This window comes from Salvelinus namaycush, chromosome 21, assembly GCF_016432855.1.
Source record: "Salvelinus namaycush isolate Seneca chromosome 21, SaNama_1.0, whole genome shotgun sequence".
Classification (NCBI taxonomy): Eukaryota; Metazoa; Chordata; class Actinopteri; order Salmoniformes; family Salmonidae; genus Salvelinus; species Salvelinus namaycush.
The window spans coordinates 21457101-21479372 of NC_052327.1; the positions used below are offsets into that span (position 1 = coordinate 21457101).

At 40.9% G+C, this 22272-nt stretch overlaps 1 protein-coding gene across 1 annotated transcript; it reads left to right on the forward strand.

Moving 5' to 3' along the window:
- Window positions 1-17543: 17543 nt before the first annotated feature.
- On the forward strand, window positions 17544-22272 carry LOC120066176 (microtubule-associated proteins 1A/1B light chain 3B-like). The gene is made up of 4 exons (XM_039017355.1): window positions 17544-17799; window positions 19743-19798; window positions 20535-20641; window positions 20850-22272. The coding sequence occupies exons 1-4, from the start codon at window positions 17760-17762 to the stop codon at window positions 21022-21024; spliced, it is 378 nt and encodes a 125-aa protein (XP_038873283.1). The 5' UTR covers window positions 17544-17759; the 3' UTR covers window positions 21025-22272.

The window sequence follows — 22272 nt, forward strand, 5'->3', positions numbered from 1 at the left end:
TCTCTCGGGTAGCATTTGTATTGAATGTATAGACAATGGCTATGTTGTATTTTCTGCTAATTGAATCTCTGAGTAGAACAGCATCTGGTGTCATGGACATCAGAATAGTCATGAGTATTGAGATTCATGGTAGAAACCTCAAATACAACAGATAATACATACAAATCCGTGTATATCCTATTTCCCTCTGTTGCTATAATAGGGGCTAGATTTTCTCTGTCTGTTCTTTAGATCTGTTTATAGTACACGTAGAAACCATTCCCGAACAGAATGTGGCCGCATATGCTTATTTGGTTTCTGTAGTTGACTTTTTTCACCTGTAGGTTATTTTTTGCACGATATTATCGTCAAATGCATTTGAAGCCTATCATCTCATTCTGAAATACATCCTCTATAGGACTTTTGTTATGAAAGGGGGATTTTTATGTCTTTCCTCCATTCGTTGACGTCACGCTCGTGAAATTGACAGGCGACCTGGGGAAGAGTCGGGTACGTCCGTCGCATAAACTGGAGGTTGTGTTACTGCACATGGCACAAAGATGCACTGTCAATACATTCGGTTCCAGTTCCAGTTCCATCGGCGGCGCGGACAACATCTGCCAGGTATACCTTAGGTCTTTCTCTGATCGACTCTTGTTATTTTATGTTGGTTGAATAATAAAATAATGAATGAGGTATGGATGTGAAGAAACAAAAGTATGTAAGGAGGGTAGTGTCTTCTATTGCCTATATATCATGTTTAGCAAACAACAAGCGTGCGCCGATTTTGATTGACAAAGAAAAAAAGAAGCATTGCCACTATTATAAGCTTGGCATCGAGAAGGCTTTCCTTCTATCTAATGAAGTTGAGACTTGAGAGGGTGAGCTGAAATACATAGAAGGGAGATTAAGTATATGCCTATATGTTACTCACTGTAGGCTATCATGGGCTAATGTGCCTCTGTTGAGTTGGTCATTTGACTATTTCAGAAATGTGACTTTCATATTGATTCCTTTTTTCATACTCTACCACACTTTCAGATATTACGGGGGACGAGGGGTGAGACCACAAGAGATCAAGCCCGATGGGATGGTGATCACATCAACAGGTAGAACTCAGCGAGCACAACTTGTTTTCGTTCTTTCTAAAGGTGGCTATAGCATAAACTGTAGCTTTATATTTTCGCATGAGAAATGGGCAATGTGAATAATAACCTATTGTACGATTATTAGTAGCCTAGCCTACGATATCCGTTAAACTCTTAATAAAAAAATGTGATCAATATGATCATTTTGTTTCTGTTTCATAATGTGAGATTGTTCTGGTTTCTCCCTGACAGTTAGAATGAGAATACGAAAGGCTTGGGAATAGGTTCTATTGATTATAGGAAAGCCCCCCGCAAAGAAATATAATTTCCCTGTCGTGTTTACATAATGGCTATAATTAGTTTTGAAGAGCTCTTTATTACAGTTGTTCCTGACAAATCCAATATCAGCCAGTTGGCTACATCTTCATATTTTTTTGTGATGGACAATCTTGTCACAGGTTGCCTTTTATTCAGGGAAGCCTACAATACTTTTGTTTTAGGGTGACTAATGTATCTTTCTATTTTATATCTTATCGGCCTACTATAGACGAATATACTGTATGAACACATGCTCCCGTGCAGCCTCGACCATCAAGCTATAGCCATTTCAGTTTGATGGTTTAAATAATGATTCGTTGTCATTTTTTTGCATTTGATAAGTAATTAAGTATAATGTCATGTCACAGGGAAGTTGTGAACTCGTTTTGCCATGACCATAGCCAAGTAAGCTACGCGTTGATGATCTCTGGAAGCTTACATAGATCGATAAGTTGTTTTTGAAAGACCATAACAAGTAAATTACTTTATAATAGTCCGCCTTGGATATCAAGAAAATATAATGATCATTTACTCACATTTTCAGAAAATATAGGCCTATTACACAAAAAAAGCACGTGCTTGTCTATTTAGCTTGAAGCAACTTGTTAAAAACATGTTCGCTAATTTCAGCACCACGGGGTGGACAGCTCCAATGTGGTGTAGGCTGTAGAGCAGGAAACGTTCCTGCTAGTCGTGGCTAGTCATTTCAGCACTACGGTTTAGTCCTAATACTCAGGGCCATTTTATACGAATGGAATATATATTTTGAACAATATTTTTTTCAGCCTAAGCGCAATAAAATGTTTCCATTCACTTGTTAGGCATACATGTTTTAGACTACCAATTAGGTTACAGTGTAGGTCGTCCTAATTGTAACTTCCTGCATGTATTAGATGAGGAGGTTGTTTAAAATGACTTCATATTTAGAGATGATCCTTATATCTTACTGCTCTATACAATTTGAGCATCGAATAGCCGTATTTCAGCGCTCATATACTTCTGCACGGTGTCTATGTTGAACACACTGGCTGGCAGGTTGTCTGTAAAGCGTCATGATTACACATTTACGTGGCGAAACACTCCCCATAACGGTGCCACAAAGGGTGTGCTACATATGCAGTCTGTACACAGGAAATACAGTAATTTACAGCAGGTGTTAAAACAAGACAGTTTGTGCATTGATCCAATTAATACAATTAGATGCAGCTTGGTTACGACTTAATAATGTCCAACGAGTGCATGCAGGGATAAAGGAGAAGTATGCAGTTGCTATCTCTAGGGGAAAACACCTGTCTGAATTCACTGATGTGTGAACCCCACACATGCCTTAAATAAAACCAAACCTCCACACCTACAAACACATCCAGTCATTATCTGTTTCAACAGATTGTTTGAGACTGTAGGCTTATGTCTTTACAGCAAACAAATGCATTTAATATCAAATAAACCCAATTGTATTGTACAATAGCAACCATCTTCTGTTTGCTAAAGATACCCAGGGGGTAAGTATTTACCCATTCCCCTTCCTCTTAGCACACATAGATAGCTCACTGCCTTCTTTGTAGCACATTTGACTTATAATGGCTTCCCTTTGTGGAATGATTGGCCATCATGTCCATTGTTTTGGATCATAAATACTTTAAAGGAATACGAGGTAATGTTCTAAATGAATATGTGTGGAACCAGTAGTATTGAGACCTTCAGACAGGAGCTCACCATGCTGTGGTGTTTTATCCCAAAGAGGGCAATCTGCTGTTTTTAAGGTGTACCTTCACACGAAACCTCCCCTCCACCTTCCATTTTTGCAGCTTTTAAGGGAAAATAAACAAGGAATAGCGCCATAGGGACATTTTAGAGTGACATCAAAACACGGCAGAATCTGTGTAAAGCGGGAGCCATTTGTCGCTGTGTTTGAAGTGCAATCACAATCAGCACGCATGGCAGTGACAATGCTGTTCTCCCCTCAGCATCGATGCCCCATGGAGCAGCAAGGAAGGCTGAGACCACTGTTTGATCTGGCCTTTTCACTGGGGTCTGAAGAATTAACTTTTTTCTCCGCACAACACAGAATGAACCGGGGTGACCAGGTGCCCCCAAGCAGCATAGAGAGAACAGAGAGAGAGAGCAGCATAGATAGAACAGAGAGAGAGCAGCATAGAGAGAACAGAGAGAGAGCAGCATAGAGAGAACAGAGAGAGAGCAGCATAGAGAGAACAGAGAGAGAGCAGCATAGAGAGAACAGAGAGAGAGCAGCATAGAGAGAACAGAGAGAGAGCAGCATAGAGAGAACAAAGAGAGAGCAGCATAGAAAGAACAGAGAGAGAGAGCAGCATAGAGAGAACAGAGAGAGAGCAGCATAGAGAGAACAGAGAGAGAGCAGCATAGAGAGAACAGAGAGAGAACAGAGAGAGAGAGCAGCATAGAGAGAACAGAGAGAGAGCAGCATAGAGAGAACAGAGAGAGAGCAGTAGAGAGAGAACAGAGAGAGAGCAGCATAGAGAGAGCAGTAGAGAGAGCGAGCGAGAGAGAATAACCAGGCTGTACATGAACATAGGGGCTTCTCCAGAGTTCTTACAAACAGATGGCATTGAGACTGATCAGTTTTGTGTCTGAGGTAGGTTAACGTGATAATAAGATATGAAGTACTGTCATCAGTTAGGCTGAGCTACTCTGTCGATAAAGACATTACATGAGTCATTGCATGCTCAAAAACAAGCATGTTTGTCTAACACGTTTTGCATGTAAATTATTTATCCTGACACAAAGTGACATCTAAAGTGCCATGCTTACGCCCTGTGTAAATGTGTGAAATGGGTTAACATTGCCTTTGTTTCTTTCTGAAGACAATTCTTAGAGACAGATCTCAAGGGTTCTGGCTGACAGGGTCTGTTTTTCTCCAACAGAGTGAGTGTTCATGGAAATGTAAAATTTAATTATGGATCTGGAAGTGAGTCAGAGGAACATTTTCTTTGCAGAAAGACACAGATTGTAATATTTGCATGTTGCATATGTGTGGATTCAGCTTGGTCTCGGCAATAAATTACCGTTGAGGCTCCAAGATGTTCATGTGATATATTGTTAGAATTGCAACAGATTTGCAAACCAGAATTTCAGTTCTGGATCTGTCACTTAGTTGTATTCCATTACAAAAATTGTGAATCGATTGAACAATTAAATTCCCGCTTATTTTTCAAGGTCTCGGTTGTGTGAAGTGACATGCCAAGCATTGCCTTCTTCTCCACTGGTGTATTGTAAGTACATTCATCTATATATCTGTATGTGGCAATGTCATTTTTCTATCACCTCTATTTGTGTCAGAGAGTTTCTGTGGATGATTAGCGTGTCTCTGTGTGAAGCTTGTAAACCCAGCCCATTCACTGGAACTCTATTCAAACTCAATTTAGATTTGATTGCTTTGGTTACCGCTACTTTCAATGAGTGTTCCTAAAGATATGACAGGTGCTATCCTACAGATGCGTTCTCCTTCTCTGGTTGCTATGAATCTTTGTTCTGAGTGGCACACAGGTGCTCAACCCGGTTGGAGAAGCCGGCTGGAATACAAAAAGCCTTACAATGTCCTGGTGTACGAGCTACACATCAAACCAAAAGGCAGTCAGTGGGAGGTAGGGGGATGGGGGGGGGGGGGGGGCGAGGTAGGGGATGATGAAGGATGGGCAATCTCAGACAAGGGCAGAAACTCAACATCAGAGATGGACCCAGCGAGTGGCCTTAAGTCACAAAGCCCGTCAGGCACATACCTCTCCCCCACAGCTAGACCACCTCTCCCCCACTACTCCCACAGCCAGAGCTCCCCCACCACTAGACCACCTTTCCCCCACCACTGCCACAGCCAGAGCTCCCCCACTGCTAGCCTCGTCTCCAGCATGCATCCACAGGAAAGCGCCATAGCATGGGGTCACTGAACTCTCCCTATGCAATCCTTTTACCCATGAGTGGTGATCACAGCCATGATCACATGCTGCTGACCCGTTGGCTCTGACAGAACACAATAGTGTTCAGTGTTCTATCAGTCTATCCATTCTAGCTCTCTGCTTCCTTTGTCATTTTTAGAGTAGCAATCATTTTGTGAAACTTCCACGAAAATAGGCTACAACTGCGTTGATGACAGCAGTGCGTCTAGGGGGGAGAAGCACTGAGCTGTTGTAACCTGCTCGTCCAGGTTGGCTAAATGTGCTTGATGTCATTTTAAAGCCATGATTGACGTGTCCAGTTTATATGTACTGTTTTTCTATTGTATTGAATTGTACGCATGGTGGGAATGCTGATTCGATTTCAGAGTAGTTGGCATGAGGACTTGTACATGGCATCTTACAGTGTAGAGAAAATTGGATGAATTGATTTGGCACCAGCCAGAGTAGGCTATATGCTTCTGAGGTTTTGCCTGGATGCTTGTGTTTTTCTCCTTCAGCCACTTCTTTGTTGCTGCCTTGGTTAGAAAGCAATATTGTCATTTGATATTGACTTGAAACCACCTCTGACATGAAAATACAGAGTAAATGTTGTGAGTAAACCCAAAATGCAGTTGTCCTTTATCTCTGATTGATTGAATTGGGTCCTTAGCTTTCTGCGTTGCTGATGAGGATGCCATACTCAAAGCAGGCAGAGTGCACCTGTACAGCATCTAAAAGGCAAATGGCCTGTCATCATATGAAATATGGTGCACTAGGCTTCAGTAAAGACACATGCTTACTGTACTTGAGAATTTTTTTTGTCACTTTGACAGATGCAGAGGGGAGCAGAACACATTTCCCACCCCCACATCCTTCCAATTTCAGCAATGAAAAATGAAAGCCCATTTCCCACAGGGCTCCTAGGAAAGAGCAAGCACAGGTAATTAAGTGGAGCTACGCTCAGCCCCTTGTCAAGGCAATTACCACAAATCATATGCTCTTACTGGCTCTAATTACAGTGGATCTGTCTGTCCGCCTTTCCTGGCAGCCTCACTCTCCTCATAGCATTTTTACAACAATAGCAATTATGCCATGTACCATTTACATGTGTAACTTCTATAGTCAAAATAGATGTTGCTTGTAGGGGCTTACCGCAAGTCAATTGTCCTACAAGAGAAGGGGGTTGGGGGGGGATACATGTATTCATTCAAAATAAATATTGAATAAAGATGTACCATCTAGTATTTTAAGACCATTTTGACTTATCTGTGTCAGCTGTTGCAGTGTGACAGTATTTCTTTCTTTAACACTCTATTTTGCCCTGGTTGATTCCACTTGTACGCAGATGCACACAATTCAAGCTAATTAAAGTAAATTGCAGGCCATGGATAATGTGCATCCCAAGCCTCTGTCTGCAGTGCAGTACATGGCAGGCAATATGATAGTCTTAACCCATGACCAATAGCCCAGGAGATGTCTGTGCCGTGCAGTAGCCCCGTCCGGCCCTGCTTACATCCCCCAATGGCCATCCTAGTTAGCCCTGCTAAGACAGAATCAATGAGGGGAGGGCTGGAGAGAAAGGGAGGAAGTCACCCTTGTGCCTCTAAGTAGCATACTTAACTCTGTTCAGTCAGTGGCTTGGGAGAGATGTTCAGCTAATGAATTTAAGGGGTGAATGAACAGCCTTTTAAGGTGCACGCACCATGCTCTCTGAAAGGACATAGTCATTTGATGAGACAATAATTTAATTATAAATTGAGGGCATGGATGGTGTGGGCCACCTTAAGGTTTATGGATAGGCTCACAGGAGAGTTATCGGGTTACATGGATCATCATTTGTTCGCACAGTGTAGAACAGGACTATGAGTGTACACTTTTTTTGAATTAGGTTTTTGCGTTACAGTACCCCCAACTTTTTTTCCAACCATGGTGCTTACCAAAATGTAATGGAAGGATGAGTGTACAACATTCGAGCTGCATGTCTTCCAAGCTCTATTCCCATTACACTGTATTCATATTTTTTTTCCTGGACTTACCTGTTCATCTTCAGTTATATTTAACCTGTAGCAGGCTTATCAAACCAGCAAGAGTTTTAATGCCAAAGGTCCATCTTTATTTTGAGACTTGTCCTCGTGCTCTATGTGTTTGCCACTTGGCCTCCAGAGAAAACATGGTATCAGATTAGCCGAGTGAGAAGCCAATTAAACAAATGATCTGTGTTCCGCTGCCCAGCATGGTTTCCTTCTGTACGTCTGTGCTCACAGTTATAGAGACAGAAAGATCTATTTGCGCAATGTAGGAACCTAAATCTACATTTAACTGTAGCTGTAGAATCCCAATCAGATCTTTATCCCCACCAAAAAATGTATGACAGCCAATGATGTAATTATTGTACGGTATTATAATAGAGTTTACATTTGGGCATTTGTCCAATATTGGGAATTATAGTCTGTTAAAAGGTATTTTTTTCACTTAATTATATTTAGGAGACTGGCAGGGGCACCATAATTGAACATTGGTCCTAATTCAACTGGCACAGGAGCAGAATGTAATGCTGCTTCACTCCCATTGGCTGGCCATGAAGCTCCATTCTGCACGCTGTGTCTCCTCATTCTAATTGTAAAGAAGGAAAGGCGTCCATCCTCAGCTAGAGAGCATAATTGAACTAGCTTTAATAATACATCACTATTCAATACCAAGCCTATTATTTTCAGTGGAGTGGAGATATAAAAGAACTGCATTTTCACCTCCCCTTTTTCCCGGGAATCTTGAGTAAATGTATAAGTGCATGCAGAGACAGGTTCTGCCACTCAGAGTAAGAGTCGGTGGTATTCATGCGAACAGCGATGCCCATTATATCCAATATAGTTTTTAATGGGGAAAACCATAGTTAATGCGAGCTAATATCCCTTGTACAGTGTGAGTCTGAAAGTAATACATCACCTCTCTGTTCTGTTCTGTAAGTCAGTGTCAGTGATGACCTTAAGCCACTAATGAAGCTTTCCTTCTGAGCCTAGCATTGGCCTGTCACTCTCCGTTCAATGCCCTATCCAGTACAATGCTGCCCAATTGTTGCCTTCTCTTTGTGCGTGTTAAGCCAAGCAGATCCTTATATAAAATGAATGGGCAATGTAACTTTAACTTGTGACGGCTCCACCTCCTCAAAGCACTTGTCGGTCTTGTCATTGTTACAGCAGGCAGGTGATTTTGATAGGGTAATTGTAAGTGAGAAATCCAAAATAAACACCTGTAGAAAGTATGTTATAAAAATCATCTATATTCGTCTTGAAAATAGTATTTCCCCATTTCAAAAAGCCTATCAAAATCATCTGCCTGCTGTTACAATGACAATATTGACATGTGTTTTGAGGTGGTAGAGTTGTCACAAGTCATGTTGAGGTTTTTTGTTGTTGTTTTCAGAAGGAAACAAGGCTTTACCATATACAGTTCTGAAGACTTCACTGGTGCCCATAAAAGTTCATGGAGTTGTTTCAGAACAGAGTGGTAGTGAGAAGTGGTAGGCAAGTGCACACTAAATACTGGCATGAGACTGAACAGGTTTGGTTTTGGTAAGCTTTGATAGGGTTCTGGGCCCCATACACATAGGACAGAGCTGAATGTCCCAGAGCCTTCCAGTGTGAGCGAGAAGCATTGAGGTCTGTAATACCTCTCCACTGAGCAAAAACGCAAAGCACTCCCAGATCCACTGGGTTATTTCATCCCCTTCAAATGTCACCAGCCTTTGCTGAGCTCACTAAAAGGTCTCAGAGTGTGTGTGTGTGCGCGCATGTGTCCATGTGTGCCCATGTTTGTGTGTGAGTGTGTGTACGTGCTTGCGTGTGTGCGTGTGTGCACGTACCTACCCGTACCTACCCAGTACACAGTACCACTCTCCTTATGCTCTAAGTCTGCTTGTAATGAATCAGAATCAGAGCCTTTGTTGCTGCTATTCCAGTCTCGTCCACCCTGTACGCATGCAGATAAGTAGAGGAACCAGCCAGGGACAGACAGACAGGAACAGACAGTGATCAACAGCTTGCTGAAGCCTCTGCTCTACTATCTCCAAAATCCCTCGTTTCCACGGACTCGTCACTTCATTAGCTGCCTGATGGAATGCCCGGGCCTGTTCATGCTGTGCTGTACTTCATCATCTCTTATGACATCACGCCACTCAGACGTGACCAAATTCCTGGCATTAACACAAGAATGCTAGGATCAACAGTGTTAAGTATCCTACAAGGACAATTCTGGCAAATGATGCATTTCTTTCCAATTTCTTTTCCATCCGCCACAAGGAGATGTGCGGTGTACTCTGGAAGCCTTGTAGTGTAGGTACACACACACAACCAAAACAAATAGAAATGGCCTCATTCATGAGATTATGCTAACGCAAAGCACACATCAAAAGGATGTGTGAAAGGTAAGATATAATCTGATTTGTGATTCATAACACATCATCACTCAGAATGTATGACCATCGTCTTTGGCGTCAATGAAAAATGCCTCATAAAATACATAGCTCTCTGAATGTGTCCTTTATTCACAATTCCATTTTATTTTCTCCCCCTTCTCTGAGCCCAAGTATACCTCCCTGTATTGGCTGAGCTTTAGGAAACCAATAGATGCACTTTTACTTTTGTTCATTTTCTCTCTTATTAAAACTGGGAGCTTGTCCCTTAAATCAACTGTCTTTCAATTTTAGTGGACTTTTAGAGGCTGGGGATATGAGGACAGGTGATAGCCTTTTCGAAATGAAAGGGGGTGGATTTCCATGTGTGTGATATGTGCTGTGTGTGGAAAGGGCATATAGGCTACAGGTTTTACCACATTATTAACAGCTGCAGAGGGGGATCCATGTGTACACAACAGATGTACAGTTTTTCTTTGTTTATTTGCTTTATACGTTTGTAAACAGGTTTATGTACCAACACAAATCTCTTTATAACATCAATATATAAAATCCAATTATTATGGTTAGTCTAAGCATGTAATCGGTCTTGTATGCTATCTCAATTATTTGATCAATTGTAAAATATAAATGGAATATTGAAGAATAAATATGTTGTGCAGTAGCCTGGCTTTATGATTGTAAATAGGAAAAATGTTCAGGTGAATAACAATATGTTTATAATTTGTCATTATCCTACTCTATGCTTGCAGGAGAATGTGCACTTTGGTCCTGGACGCTGTGGAAGACTAGTGATTTTGTTGTTGTAAATTTAGCTTTCTGACAACAAGTCACTGTCTACCTCAGTGACCAGGTCCCACACACCATTATTTAAACAGCTTTTAGTTTAGTCACTGCACAAGATGACATTTTTGTCCACCCACAACGCTTTTAGTTTCCTATTCATCAGAAAGCACATTTGGAGTGAGCCCTACGGACCTTCATTTCAGAACGTAGAGTGCACTCATAGTTTATTGTTGTTTGCAGGCTGCAACAAACCTTTAAATCATTGTTTATTGTTTGTGAATTACAGCAGTTTTGTTTGTGTTGCAGCCAAATAAAATGTGTAAACAATAAATGCTAGCAAGAACTATGGTGTCACATCGTAATATGTTCATCTGAACCTGAAGATGTCACTGCATTTTCTAATCCAGTCAGTGAGATCCTAACGCTGTCTAAGACGGTAAGTCCAGCCAGTGTGAACAATTCTACACTCTTCTCTCACTCATGAAAGTGTACATAAACGTATACTAATTATTTCCCTAATTTAACGGAGCACAAACTACCCTGGAAAGGAATGTGAGGTATACAAGTGTACAAGGGATATAGATAATTATACCTAATTCCATGTGCGTGTTTGCAATTAAAGTATTACACTATATAATACATGTGCTTGTAGCTTGTATATTGTGTATTGATTTTATACCATTTTCACCACAATGTAAGTCAACATCACTACTAAGACCTCAACACTGTTCTCTTGCAATCTGTAAATAATCTATGATGAAATAAAGCACTTTTGAAATGTCATGCACAGATTTTTCAAATATAAATGAATTCAACATCTCATTCTATGGTAATCAATTCAATCAAGCAAGGTTATGAATCTATTTAGTTTAAAGGATGGGGAGTGCATTTCTGAACTATTGTCATAGTAATTACCCCATGTAGTAAAACCGTAGATGGCTGGATGGATGAATTAATATATTGATTGGTATACTAATAAAAGCATTCTGTAATAGCTTGTCTGTGGGTATACATATGCATTACAGAGATTGAACAATGAGAGTGGGTGTTACCTTCAACTCTCAGTGAACATGTAGGATGTTTCCATGGATATTGCCATAGCAACCCAGGCTGAATGACTAGCCTCGGCCTGAAGCTACCCAGCAGCACAGAATGGGCTATATGATTTTAGAGGCCTTGAGGGTCATTGTTTATGACACTCAGCATCCCCTTTATCAATCAAACACTAGGTCCCTGAAGATTGTTCAAAGGTCCAATGCAGCAGTTTTAATATAAATATCAAATCATTTCTGGGTAACAAGTACCTTACTGTGATTGTTTTTAATTATAATGGTCAAAAAGAAACAAAAATAGCTTCTTAGCAAACAACCATTTCTCAAGCAAGAATTTTGTTAGGACTGTCTGGGAGTGGTCTAAGTGGGATGGGGAAAACTGAAAACTGTTATTGGCAAAGAGGTTTAGAACTCTTTTTGTTATTGATTTTTTTAACTACTTTACCGCCTGGTGATTCACCAGGCTGCCTAAAACTCCATCCCACCAAAACATGCAGAAATTTCATGCAGTCTTTTCAAACAGCTCTTACACTAAAAGGGCATTCTCATAATTTTCACAATTGCACAGTATTATTCCAACCTGTGGAAATATATATTAAACACAGGAAAATCTCATTTTGTACTAAACTGGGCCTTTTAAAACTCATTACTTCAAAGAGCAGTGGGTTTATTATATATTAAATGGATGGCCATTTAGATGAACATTATTTAGTTTGTTACTGTGACCTAGAAGAAGATAGTGGCAGGCAGGGTGATCCTCATACCCAGTAACAAGCTTCAGGCTGCTTTATATAGAAACTAGCAACAGCTGGTGAGCAAGAACTGGGTAAGGCCTATAATGATTCATTTAATTAAAGGGAGACTGATTTGAAACAGGGGTTTGCTGTTTGCAAATTAGGGTTGTAAAGCTACCGGTAATTTACCAAAGTTACTGGAATCTTCAGTAATGTTGGTAATTAACATCTATGGTAATTTAGTAATTTATACTTGAATCATTTAAAAAAAAAAATGTATTCATATATAGTATTCATTTTGTCCATGAGTTTGCCATGACTTTCTAGTAGATAGACCATATGTTTCAAGATAAAGTAGCCTAATTTATGAAAAAAGCATCTAATCAACAATGTTGCATTTTCAATGCACTCTGCAACTCTTCCAACTGTTTACTTTTTTCACAGCTGCCACCAGTTTCATGCCAGAACATTTACAACAAAGACATATTGACATAGTAAATAAATAAAAGTGTGTAAAATATATATATAAAGGATATTGGTGTTCACTAAGTTTATATTTATGATAATGTTTTACAGCTTTGTCAATCTATTTTGTTATCATATTATTTGATTAAATCATGTTTTTTACATGATAAGGCAACTCAGAGGCCCAGAGATAATTACAGATGCCTGTGATAATCTGAAGTACCCAAAAAAGGCCACTAGATGTCATCTGATAAAATTCCAAACAAAATTTGAAAGTTACCAAAATGCTAGTAGTTTACTTATAAACTTAGAAAGTTTCCAGTAATATACCCTCCCTTTGCAACCCTATTGCAAATACATAGTAACATTATCATTGTGTGATAGCAGGCACAGCACCATTGCACAAAGATCCTTTTTCTTTCTTTGAACATAAATCATACTTACACATGTCTATTAGTCAAATCAATGCATCAAATCACTTTTTTTTCAATCTTGATAAGTAACATGATTAGTAGGTGTCATGTTATTAATATAATAAGACTATTTGATTATTTGTTTTAATGATATTTATAGTAGATTTGCATATCAGATCAGGGTGCAGTCTGCAGTAATCAAAAGTAGGCCTACAACTTAAAGCTACTTTTGAGAAAGCTACTCTCACTCCCCTTCAATAGGCCTACTCCCAAGGTCATAGTTATAAATGTGTCCTCAATCAATTTTTCTGGGTAAAAAGGGTCAAATTCAAGAATTCTATCCCTAGTAACAGTAGGTAGTCGTCAGCTCTGTCTTACCCCTTTCCTTGCAATACTCCCCAGATCAATCAACCTTACCTGGTAAAATAATTGTAAAATGAATAATCGCAAGACATTTTGCCCCGGGGGATGTATTCGGTCTTCAGCGAGGGCCGGAGTGCCGCACTGAAAATGTGTTATTACGTCCTCGCTGTCAAAATTTGAGTAAAATAATAGTAGCAAAATAATAGTTCTCTATCCCATAAATATTATTTTTTTCGATGCTCCCTGACTGTCATAGGTCATTATTAGCGAGCTGGACACAAGTCAAAAAACTGTACGAATGTAGGTCCATTTTCATTTCCACACAGTTGCGTTTTGGTTTTAGTCATTTTAAAGTATATTGAGTTCGCCCCCCCCCCACACATAAAAAAATATATAGAAATAAAAAAATACCCGAAGGCTACACTCCTGGCTTAGAGGATATGGTAGTCATAGAACTGTCGACTGGCTCCACAAAACATCTCAATCTGCAGGATGAGTGGCAGTCAGAGGTTATCAGAGAGCGCCACCTGCGGCTCAAGAACAGAAGCTGCACTATCAACTTTGGTCCCATTTTCAAATACACATACACATGTATGTGGACACCTCCTCAAATTAGTGGATTCGGCTACTTCAGCCACACCCGTTGCTGACAGGTGTATCAAACCGAGCACAAAGCCATGCAATCTCCATAGACAAACATTGGCAGTAGAATGGCCTTACTGAAAAGATCAATGACTTTCAACGTGGCACTGTCATAGGATGCCACCTTTCCAACAGGTCAGTCCGTCAAATTCCTGCCCTTCTAGAGCTGCCCCGGTAAACTGTAAGTACTGTTATTGTAAAATGAAAACATCTAGGAGCAACAACGTCTCAGCCGCGAAGTGGTAGGCCACACAAGCTCACAGAACGGGACAGCCAAGAGCTGAAGCGCGTAGAGCGTAAAAATCATCTGTCCTCGGTTGCAACACTCACTACCGAGTTCCAAACTGCCTCTGGAAGCAAGGTCAACACGGTAACTGTCGTGAGCTTCATGAAATGGGTTTGGGTTCCATGGTCGAGCAGCCACACACAAGCCTAATATCACCATGCGCAATACCAAGCTTTGACTGGAGTGGTGTAAATCTCGCTGCCATTAAACTCTGGAGCAGAGGAAACACGTTCTCTGGAGTGATGAATCACGCTTCACCATCTGGCAGTCCGACAGACAAATCTGGATTTGGTGGATTCCAGGAGATTGTCACCTGCCCCAATGCATAGTGCCAACTGTAAAGTTTGGTGGAGGACCAACTCCATATGAATGCACAGGATTTTGGAATGAGATGTGTTGACGAGCAGCTGTCCACATACTTTTGGTCATGTAGTGTACCTTTCAGTGCTACTATCAATAGAACCTCCATGAAATGTGTGCACAGTGCAATTTGTAAGACACGCATATACAAGAAGTCCTGAATGTTTATGACATTATCTGTAGCACAGAATAAAGCAGTAGACTAATAACATGGTAACAGTTAGTCATCATGAAAATATTGTTCCATGAAGACACCCCTTCATTTCAGTCATGAAGCTCTTATCCAGAGTAACTTATATACATTTTCATACTGGTCCCCCATGGGAATCAAACCCACAACCCTAGCATTACAAGCGACATGCTCTACCAACTGAGTCACACGGGACCCTTGTTTCAGGGTAATACACCACACCAGATCTGGGTTTAAATACTATTTAAGGTATTTTGAAATTACTTTCACACTTATTTCAAAGTTTGGATATTTTTTCTTTGACAATACACCTAGTTGAATATTTGAAAACGTATTTTGGAAATACACTTGAAAATAATTGTCATGTACTCAAAACACAGCGGGTTTTCTTCTTAAAATACAAATATTTAAATATTCCAGTCCCATGCTGTCATGGATCCCTCGGGAACTTTCATTACACACACCTGGCCCCAATTCCCAGTGATTAGTAATTGTATAAGTGTGCCCTTGGTTTATCATTGTCCTGTCGATTATTGTTACAATGTCCGTTGGTGCGTGTGAGTACCTGTGCTGTGTGTTTTGGCTTTCGTGCCATTGTGGATTGCGCAGATGATTACAGGTCTCGTCCCGTGTGTTAATCATTGTGCGCTTGTGTTATTTATTCAAGGTACTCCTCGCTCTTTTGTTTTGGGTTTCAACCCTGTGTTTTGTATAGTGTTTGTTTGGTCTTCGTCCCCATGCCTTTACACTGCACGCCGTAATTTGGGTATAATTTAAAAAATATATTACGCATTCCTGCTCCTGTCTCCCGAATCATTCATACCGACGTGACACATGCAGTTAAACCCAGGTCTGTCTTGAACTCACTGAAATCAGATTTCCCAGTGGCTGGCCCACCACCACAGAATGCACTGAGCTAGGCTGATAGCTCAGTCCCAGTTTCCAGTTGTTTTGAGCACGGCAGAAATCATGCTGGATTGACACCATGGCCAATGTTTATCCTTTTAAGCTTGGAAAAGAGACCTAGACTTGGGACCACACAAAATCTGAATAGCAGGCTAGTGATTGCTTTGCAATGCTTGCTGTTAGCCAATGAGTCATTCCAAACCAGTCATTGTTGAATTTGTGATTTCCAACTTGTGTAATGTTTATGGCCGATGAGCACTGATACATTTTATCTATAATTTCTATTCATTATTTCTCTTCATATGACAAGGATTAGCCAGTAGATTTTGTCGACTTCATTCATGATAATGACTGTTGCTTGCTAGCTAAGATTTTGAAAGTATGATGTTGACATGATCAGTCCAATCAAAGCTGCTGTAGATTTAATGTGATTTGACAATTTTATCTGTGGCCAATGACCTTGAGCCTTCTTGGATGGGCACTTCTAATGTAACTCTATGGCAGCTAGCTCTACCCTTAGATTTGGCGGTGACGTAGTGTCCCCATGAGTGACAGAACACTGAGCCAATCACGCAACTAGAGAACATTACCAACCCCTACGTATTAATGCCGAAATAACATGCAAAACATGCATATATTTTTTTTGCTAGAAAGGTGGGGCTCTGCAAGAACAATTGTAAACTGCACAGGAAGAAGGGTTTGAGATTGCGGACTGGAAAAAGGGATCCTTGTTATCCGTTTTATTTCTGTCTTTTCTGACAGCATAGACCTTATTGCCACTAATACCATTCAGGCTGTGGTATTGGTCCTCTACTATTAAACCTGCTCTATCCAGCTCATTCACTCCCCCTGCTGGATTTAATGGAATGGACCGCTGTAAGAAAATGGCAGAAGATGTGGGGGTCTCTGAGCAAATTCATACTTCAGGGAGAATGGTGGAGTATTTGAATATAGTCCACGTCCAGAAATAAACCCTACATCCTACCTCCTAGGGCCTCTAATACGTTTTTGCCATATTGTTTATATCTATCCAGTTCCAGCACCTAAGGTGTGCAAGGGCTGGTAGGGTTGTTCTGTATGCAACCTGTAGCTTAAATCTCACACAACATATAAACATATGTTTACATTGCCAAAGCAAGTGAAAAACATAAACAAAAGTGAAATAAACAATAAAAATATACAGTTACACTTACAAAATTCCAAAAGAATAAAGACATTTCAAATGTCATATGATGTCTATAGAAAGTGTTGTAATGATGTGAAAATAGTTACAAAAGGGAAAATAAATATAGTTTATTTCCAATGGTGTTTGTTCTTCACTGGTTGCCCTTTTCTTGTAGCAACAGGTCACACAGCTTGCTGCTTTGATTGCACACTGTGGTATTTCACCCAGTAGATATGGGAGTTTATCAAAATTGGATTTGTTTTCAAATTCTTTGTGGGTTTGTGTAATCTGAGGGAAATATGTGTCTCCGCTGGCTGCCCCACCACCACAGAAAGCACTGAGCTATGCTGGCCCACCACCACAGAATGCACTGAGCTAGGCTGATCGCTCAGTGCTTTCTGTGGTGGTGGGGCAGCCAACGGCAAATACAGAGCCTCTCTCTCTCTCTCTCTCTCGCACTCTCTCTCTGTGTGTGACGTCAAATATCAGCTGACTGGTTTGTTTCGCTATAGACTCCGCAGCAATCAGCAAAGAAGGAATAGCACAACACCAAAGGACTCAAATAACTTCTTATTATTACAAAAAACGGGGCTTTGATCGCCCCAAAATTTATATCACCTACATTTAAATATATTTTCAATTCATACAGGGATATTTTGCCTCGTTTACAAAACGGTTTGACCTGCGTGAAATATGCCTTCAGAGAAGACGTTCAAACAAAGGAGGACATTTGGTATGTAGCCTATTAGTAAAGCAAGTTTTAACATTGAAGTTGTCTAATTGTGTATATTATTTCGATTTTATCAAATGTAGTGGCTTCTTATTTCAGTATCAGCCTTTGTTTGGAGAACAGATGGTTTTCCAATTTCCCCTAGTAGGCCTAGTGTCTGAATAGGCAATCAGCTCAACTTCGATCAGAAGCCAAAGGCAATAAACAGTCTAAGTACAAATGGGAGATACTTTATTTGATCGATTATAAAATATAGGCCTCCACTTGGCTTTTCACAGCGACAAATTCGTGATAATTAAAGGTGGTAGCTGTATTTGTATAGGCTAATGGATCTGGCTCATGTTATGCAACCCGAACAGACGGATTGCAAATATGGTGTTGTTGTGTTTAGTTTGTATGCTGTAGCATATAATGTATGTCTCTGTAAAATGTAAGCGTGTGGCAGCGAAACGTTAAATATATTATCGTGTGCTCAGCTTGTTTGTGACCGAGATGTTAAAAAACAACAAGTAGCCGATATTACTCTTCTCGAAAAGCAGGAAAGTGCGCTGCGTGATTGGGGGATGGGACGTATTGCGTAGGTGAAAGGAAGGCCTAGGGGAAAGGGACAAAAACAAATGTCTGTAACCTCTGTGACTTTATCATGTAGGCCTAGACCTAGATAACACGACAATTCATATTTGGACTGTTAGCTTCGCTTTCCGCAAATAGGCTTTTATATCCGATACATTTTTTCGTCTGAGATGAGGCCCCTTGTTTACTTCGCGACAGTTAGCTCTTTGGCGATAAAAGCCATGTAACCAAAATATCGGTTAGTTACCATTTCCTGGGTGAGTCTGCATTGGCTCCGAAGCTTTCCTAGCTCTTTGAATTTGAAGTTGGCCAATTTGTCGTCACAGTAAAGTATCTGATGTCATGGCAAATTTCTTCAAAACAATTCAGACCAAACGTCAGTCTTCAACCTTTCCAAAAAAATTGCGCAATATCACCACGTGAGAATGAGAGCACTGACTGAACACGTGCAGTGTCCCAAACTCAAAGAACATAAACATCTTACCAGTTACAATGTTGCTGTAACATGCTACTAGTTTACACTGCAGTAGTTACAACAGGGGATGTAGTTATTGCATTGGTTATTATATTATTGTAGTTATACATAAGTGAAATCTAAAACGTTAACTTACCATCACATAGTGTGTAGATTTGACCAGCTATATCAAAATATGTGGCTATGAAGTCATGAGTAGGCTTGATCTATGCGCTGAGGCTACAGACGTGAAATGTGTCCACTTTCCTAATAACTTTTTTTAACAGGGTTTGTGAAAATAGAGATGGTGTTAACAAGCTTTTCATTTCCCTTCTGTTATATTTCTTTCCAAGTGTTGAGCAACATATTGGTCCACTGACTGTAGCCCAGAGGTAGCCAGAGCTTCCTTGTTTTTCTAACTGCTCTGGCTTTAAACCTGTTAAACTGCACGTTTGGGGGGGATTTACATAAGAGAAAAGTGAGCTATCAGTCCTGTAGGCACCTGTTTCTCTAGTGTATTTCTGTATAGAAAGGCCACAATAAGAACATTTTACTGGAGTAGTTGGGATCAGGCAGTTCATCCTTCCAGGCATTTGTGTTATTGTTGTTTCTTCTGTCAGTCTGTCAGAACTAACCCAGACCAGGGTTTGAGTGGTAACAAAGGGGCCCAAGCCCTTATCTGGTGCCATGGAAACAGTAGTTTTGTCCTTGTTACAAATGGTCATGGAGGTGCAAAGTTCAGGTGGGCTGGATTAGTGCCGATAATGTTCACTTGCTGTTTTGTTTAGGGTCTGAGTTTATTCAGCACCTGGTGGTTTGCTGCACAGATTGTATTGTGTAAACATAGGTTTAAGATAACAGGCTACCATATATTTTCCAATTGATTTGTCATCTCACCTGTTCTTCCTTGTGTCCACAGAGCAGAGAGTAGATGATGTGAGACTGATTCGAGAGCAGCACCCCAACAAGATCCCAGTTAGTATTACATCTATTGCCACAACAATCCTAATGTATACATGAACAGAAAATATTCCTCAATACAGACCCACCCTTGCTTCCCTCAACACACCGAGGGTATCCTCCCTAGCGGTTATGCTCATGCGGAATAGGTAGAAGGGTGTGGAACCTTCTCTGTGTTAGCCATGTATCAGGACCCAAGCAGACCACATAGCAGATTGAATATCGCTCTAACCTTCCATCTGCTGCCTCTCTCCCCTACTCCACCCAGATGTACACACACACACACACACACACACACTGAGAGCCGAACAGAGCCTCAGTTACACTACATGACCACTTCCTGAGCCTTTCCTTTGTCTCTCCAGGGTCACAAAGTGCTGAGTAATGCCCCTCCCCGTGACTAACACTAGCTGTGTCTTGGTACTATCCCCTCCCCCTGTGACTAACACTAGCTGTGTCTTGGTATTATCCCCTCCCTCTGTGACTAACACTAGCTGTGTCTTGGTATTATCCCCTCCCCCTGTGACTAACACTAGCTGTGTATTGGTATTATCCCCTCCCCCTGTGACTAACACTAGCTGTGTCTTGGTATTATCCCCTCCCCCTGTGACTAACACTAGCTGTGTCTTGGTATTATCCCCTCCCCCTGTGACTAACACTAGCTGTGTCTTTGTAATGTGACTCCTCCAAGCAGGGTGTAGCTTGGGTCCAGGGAGCTCTATAATAAGGCGTTTCCTCTGCTCCCTTTCAGGTCATCATCGAGAGATACAAGGGAGAGAAGCAGCTGCCCATCCTGGATAAAACCAAGTTCCTGGTTCCTGACCATGTCAATATGAGTGAGCTGATCAAAATCATCAGGTACAGGATGTTCCATCATCCTCTCTTCTCTGTATTTACTGACATCACTTTATCAGTCATTTAATCACCAAAGCAAATTCACTTAGTTGATCTTACAAATCATTAAAAATACATGTGAGGATCTGATACACAGATACAATATCTACTCTCTTGTCTATGTGAGGATAAGATGTGCTAAACTCGCTGTCTGTATGTTTGCCCCCACTAGGAGGCGCCTCCAGCTGAACTCCAACCAGGCCTTCTTCCTGCTGGTGAACGGCCACAGCATGGTCTCCGTGTCGGCAGCCATCGCTGAGGTGTACGATCGCGAGAAGGACGATGATGGCTTCCTCTACATGGTGTACGCCTCGCAGGAGACCTTCGGAACCGTGACCCCCCAGTAACAGCCTGCCACCACCACACCATAGCTCGGACAATGATACCACCTCCTCCCTCCCTGATCCTTTGTTCCTAAATACAGACCGATCCCCCTTGCCTTCCCTCGAACACTTGCTTACAACCTTAGCCAAGACAATAGGAACCAGACAGACCTCTTCTCCCATGCCCTTAAGGGCCCCTTATAGATATTAAAAGCCATGTCCTGCACCTTCTCATACTGCCCACTACCCATTACTCAAAACCTCTCCCCCGTCATCCATTACTCAAAACCTCTCCCCGTACATTCATTACTCGAAACCTCTCCCCGTTCATCCAGCCATGTGTTTAGGAAAAGAGATTCAATAGTTATCTTTGGGTTGTTTGGTGTATAGAATGGATTAGTATAGCAGAGATGATTGCCAGTTCAGGTTGAGTTCGACTCAAACAATTTACAGCTTAAATCCCTGCTTGAGTCCATCATGGTTGAGTTCAGTTATAAAGAAATCTCCATATTTTATTTTCCATTTGTTATGTTTGCTAAACTTGAATGAGCTCAGTATTTTGGATGAAGCTTCAATCACAACAGCTGTTGAGGAATTTTCTAACAGTTTAGTTAAAGCGTTGAATCCAGTTTGACAGACATGGGACATACTACTTCCACAAGAACATGTTTCATCGTGTTACAAGTCTCCTATAATTGGTGGCTCAGGCCAATAGTCTCAACCTCTGTGACAAAATGAGTGGTTCTTTTTCCTCTTTAGTCTTTCCTTTAGCAACTTGGTTGAATATTCTAGGCCATGGGTGTCAATTTGGCCCGCGGGGTAATTATATTTGGCCCGCGAGACAATACCAAATTACTACTAGAGCTGGCCCGCCGGTATTATACAGCGCATTCACCGCTAATACTACGAATCCCATAATGCTCTGCTGTTGTTTTCGCTCGCCAATCAGGACAGGACCCAGAAACGCCCTCTCCTCTGTGACAGTAGTCATAGCAACATAGACGCTACAACTGTCAGCACGCTATCCCAGCGCGCTAGCCCAGACATTGATGAACTAGCATCCAAGAAGAGATGCCAGGTATCTGGCTTGGGCACATCAGATTAGATCAGTGTGCAATAATTAATGTTTTCTTTGTGCACTTTTTCTTGCTACAAGGCATGGGCTTGAATGGTTGATTGATTTATTATCATTTTATTTGTAAAATTATTAGCCAGTGGAAAAAGTTTATTTTGGTATTTAAATCAGAAGGCTGCAAATAGAAAAGAGGCATA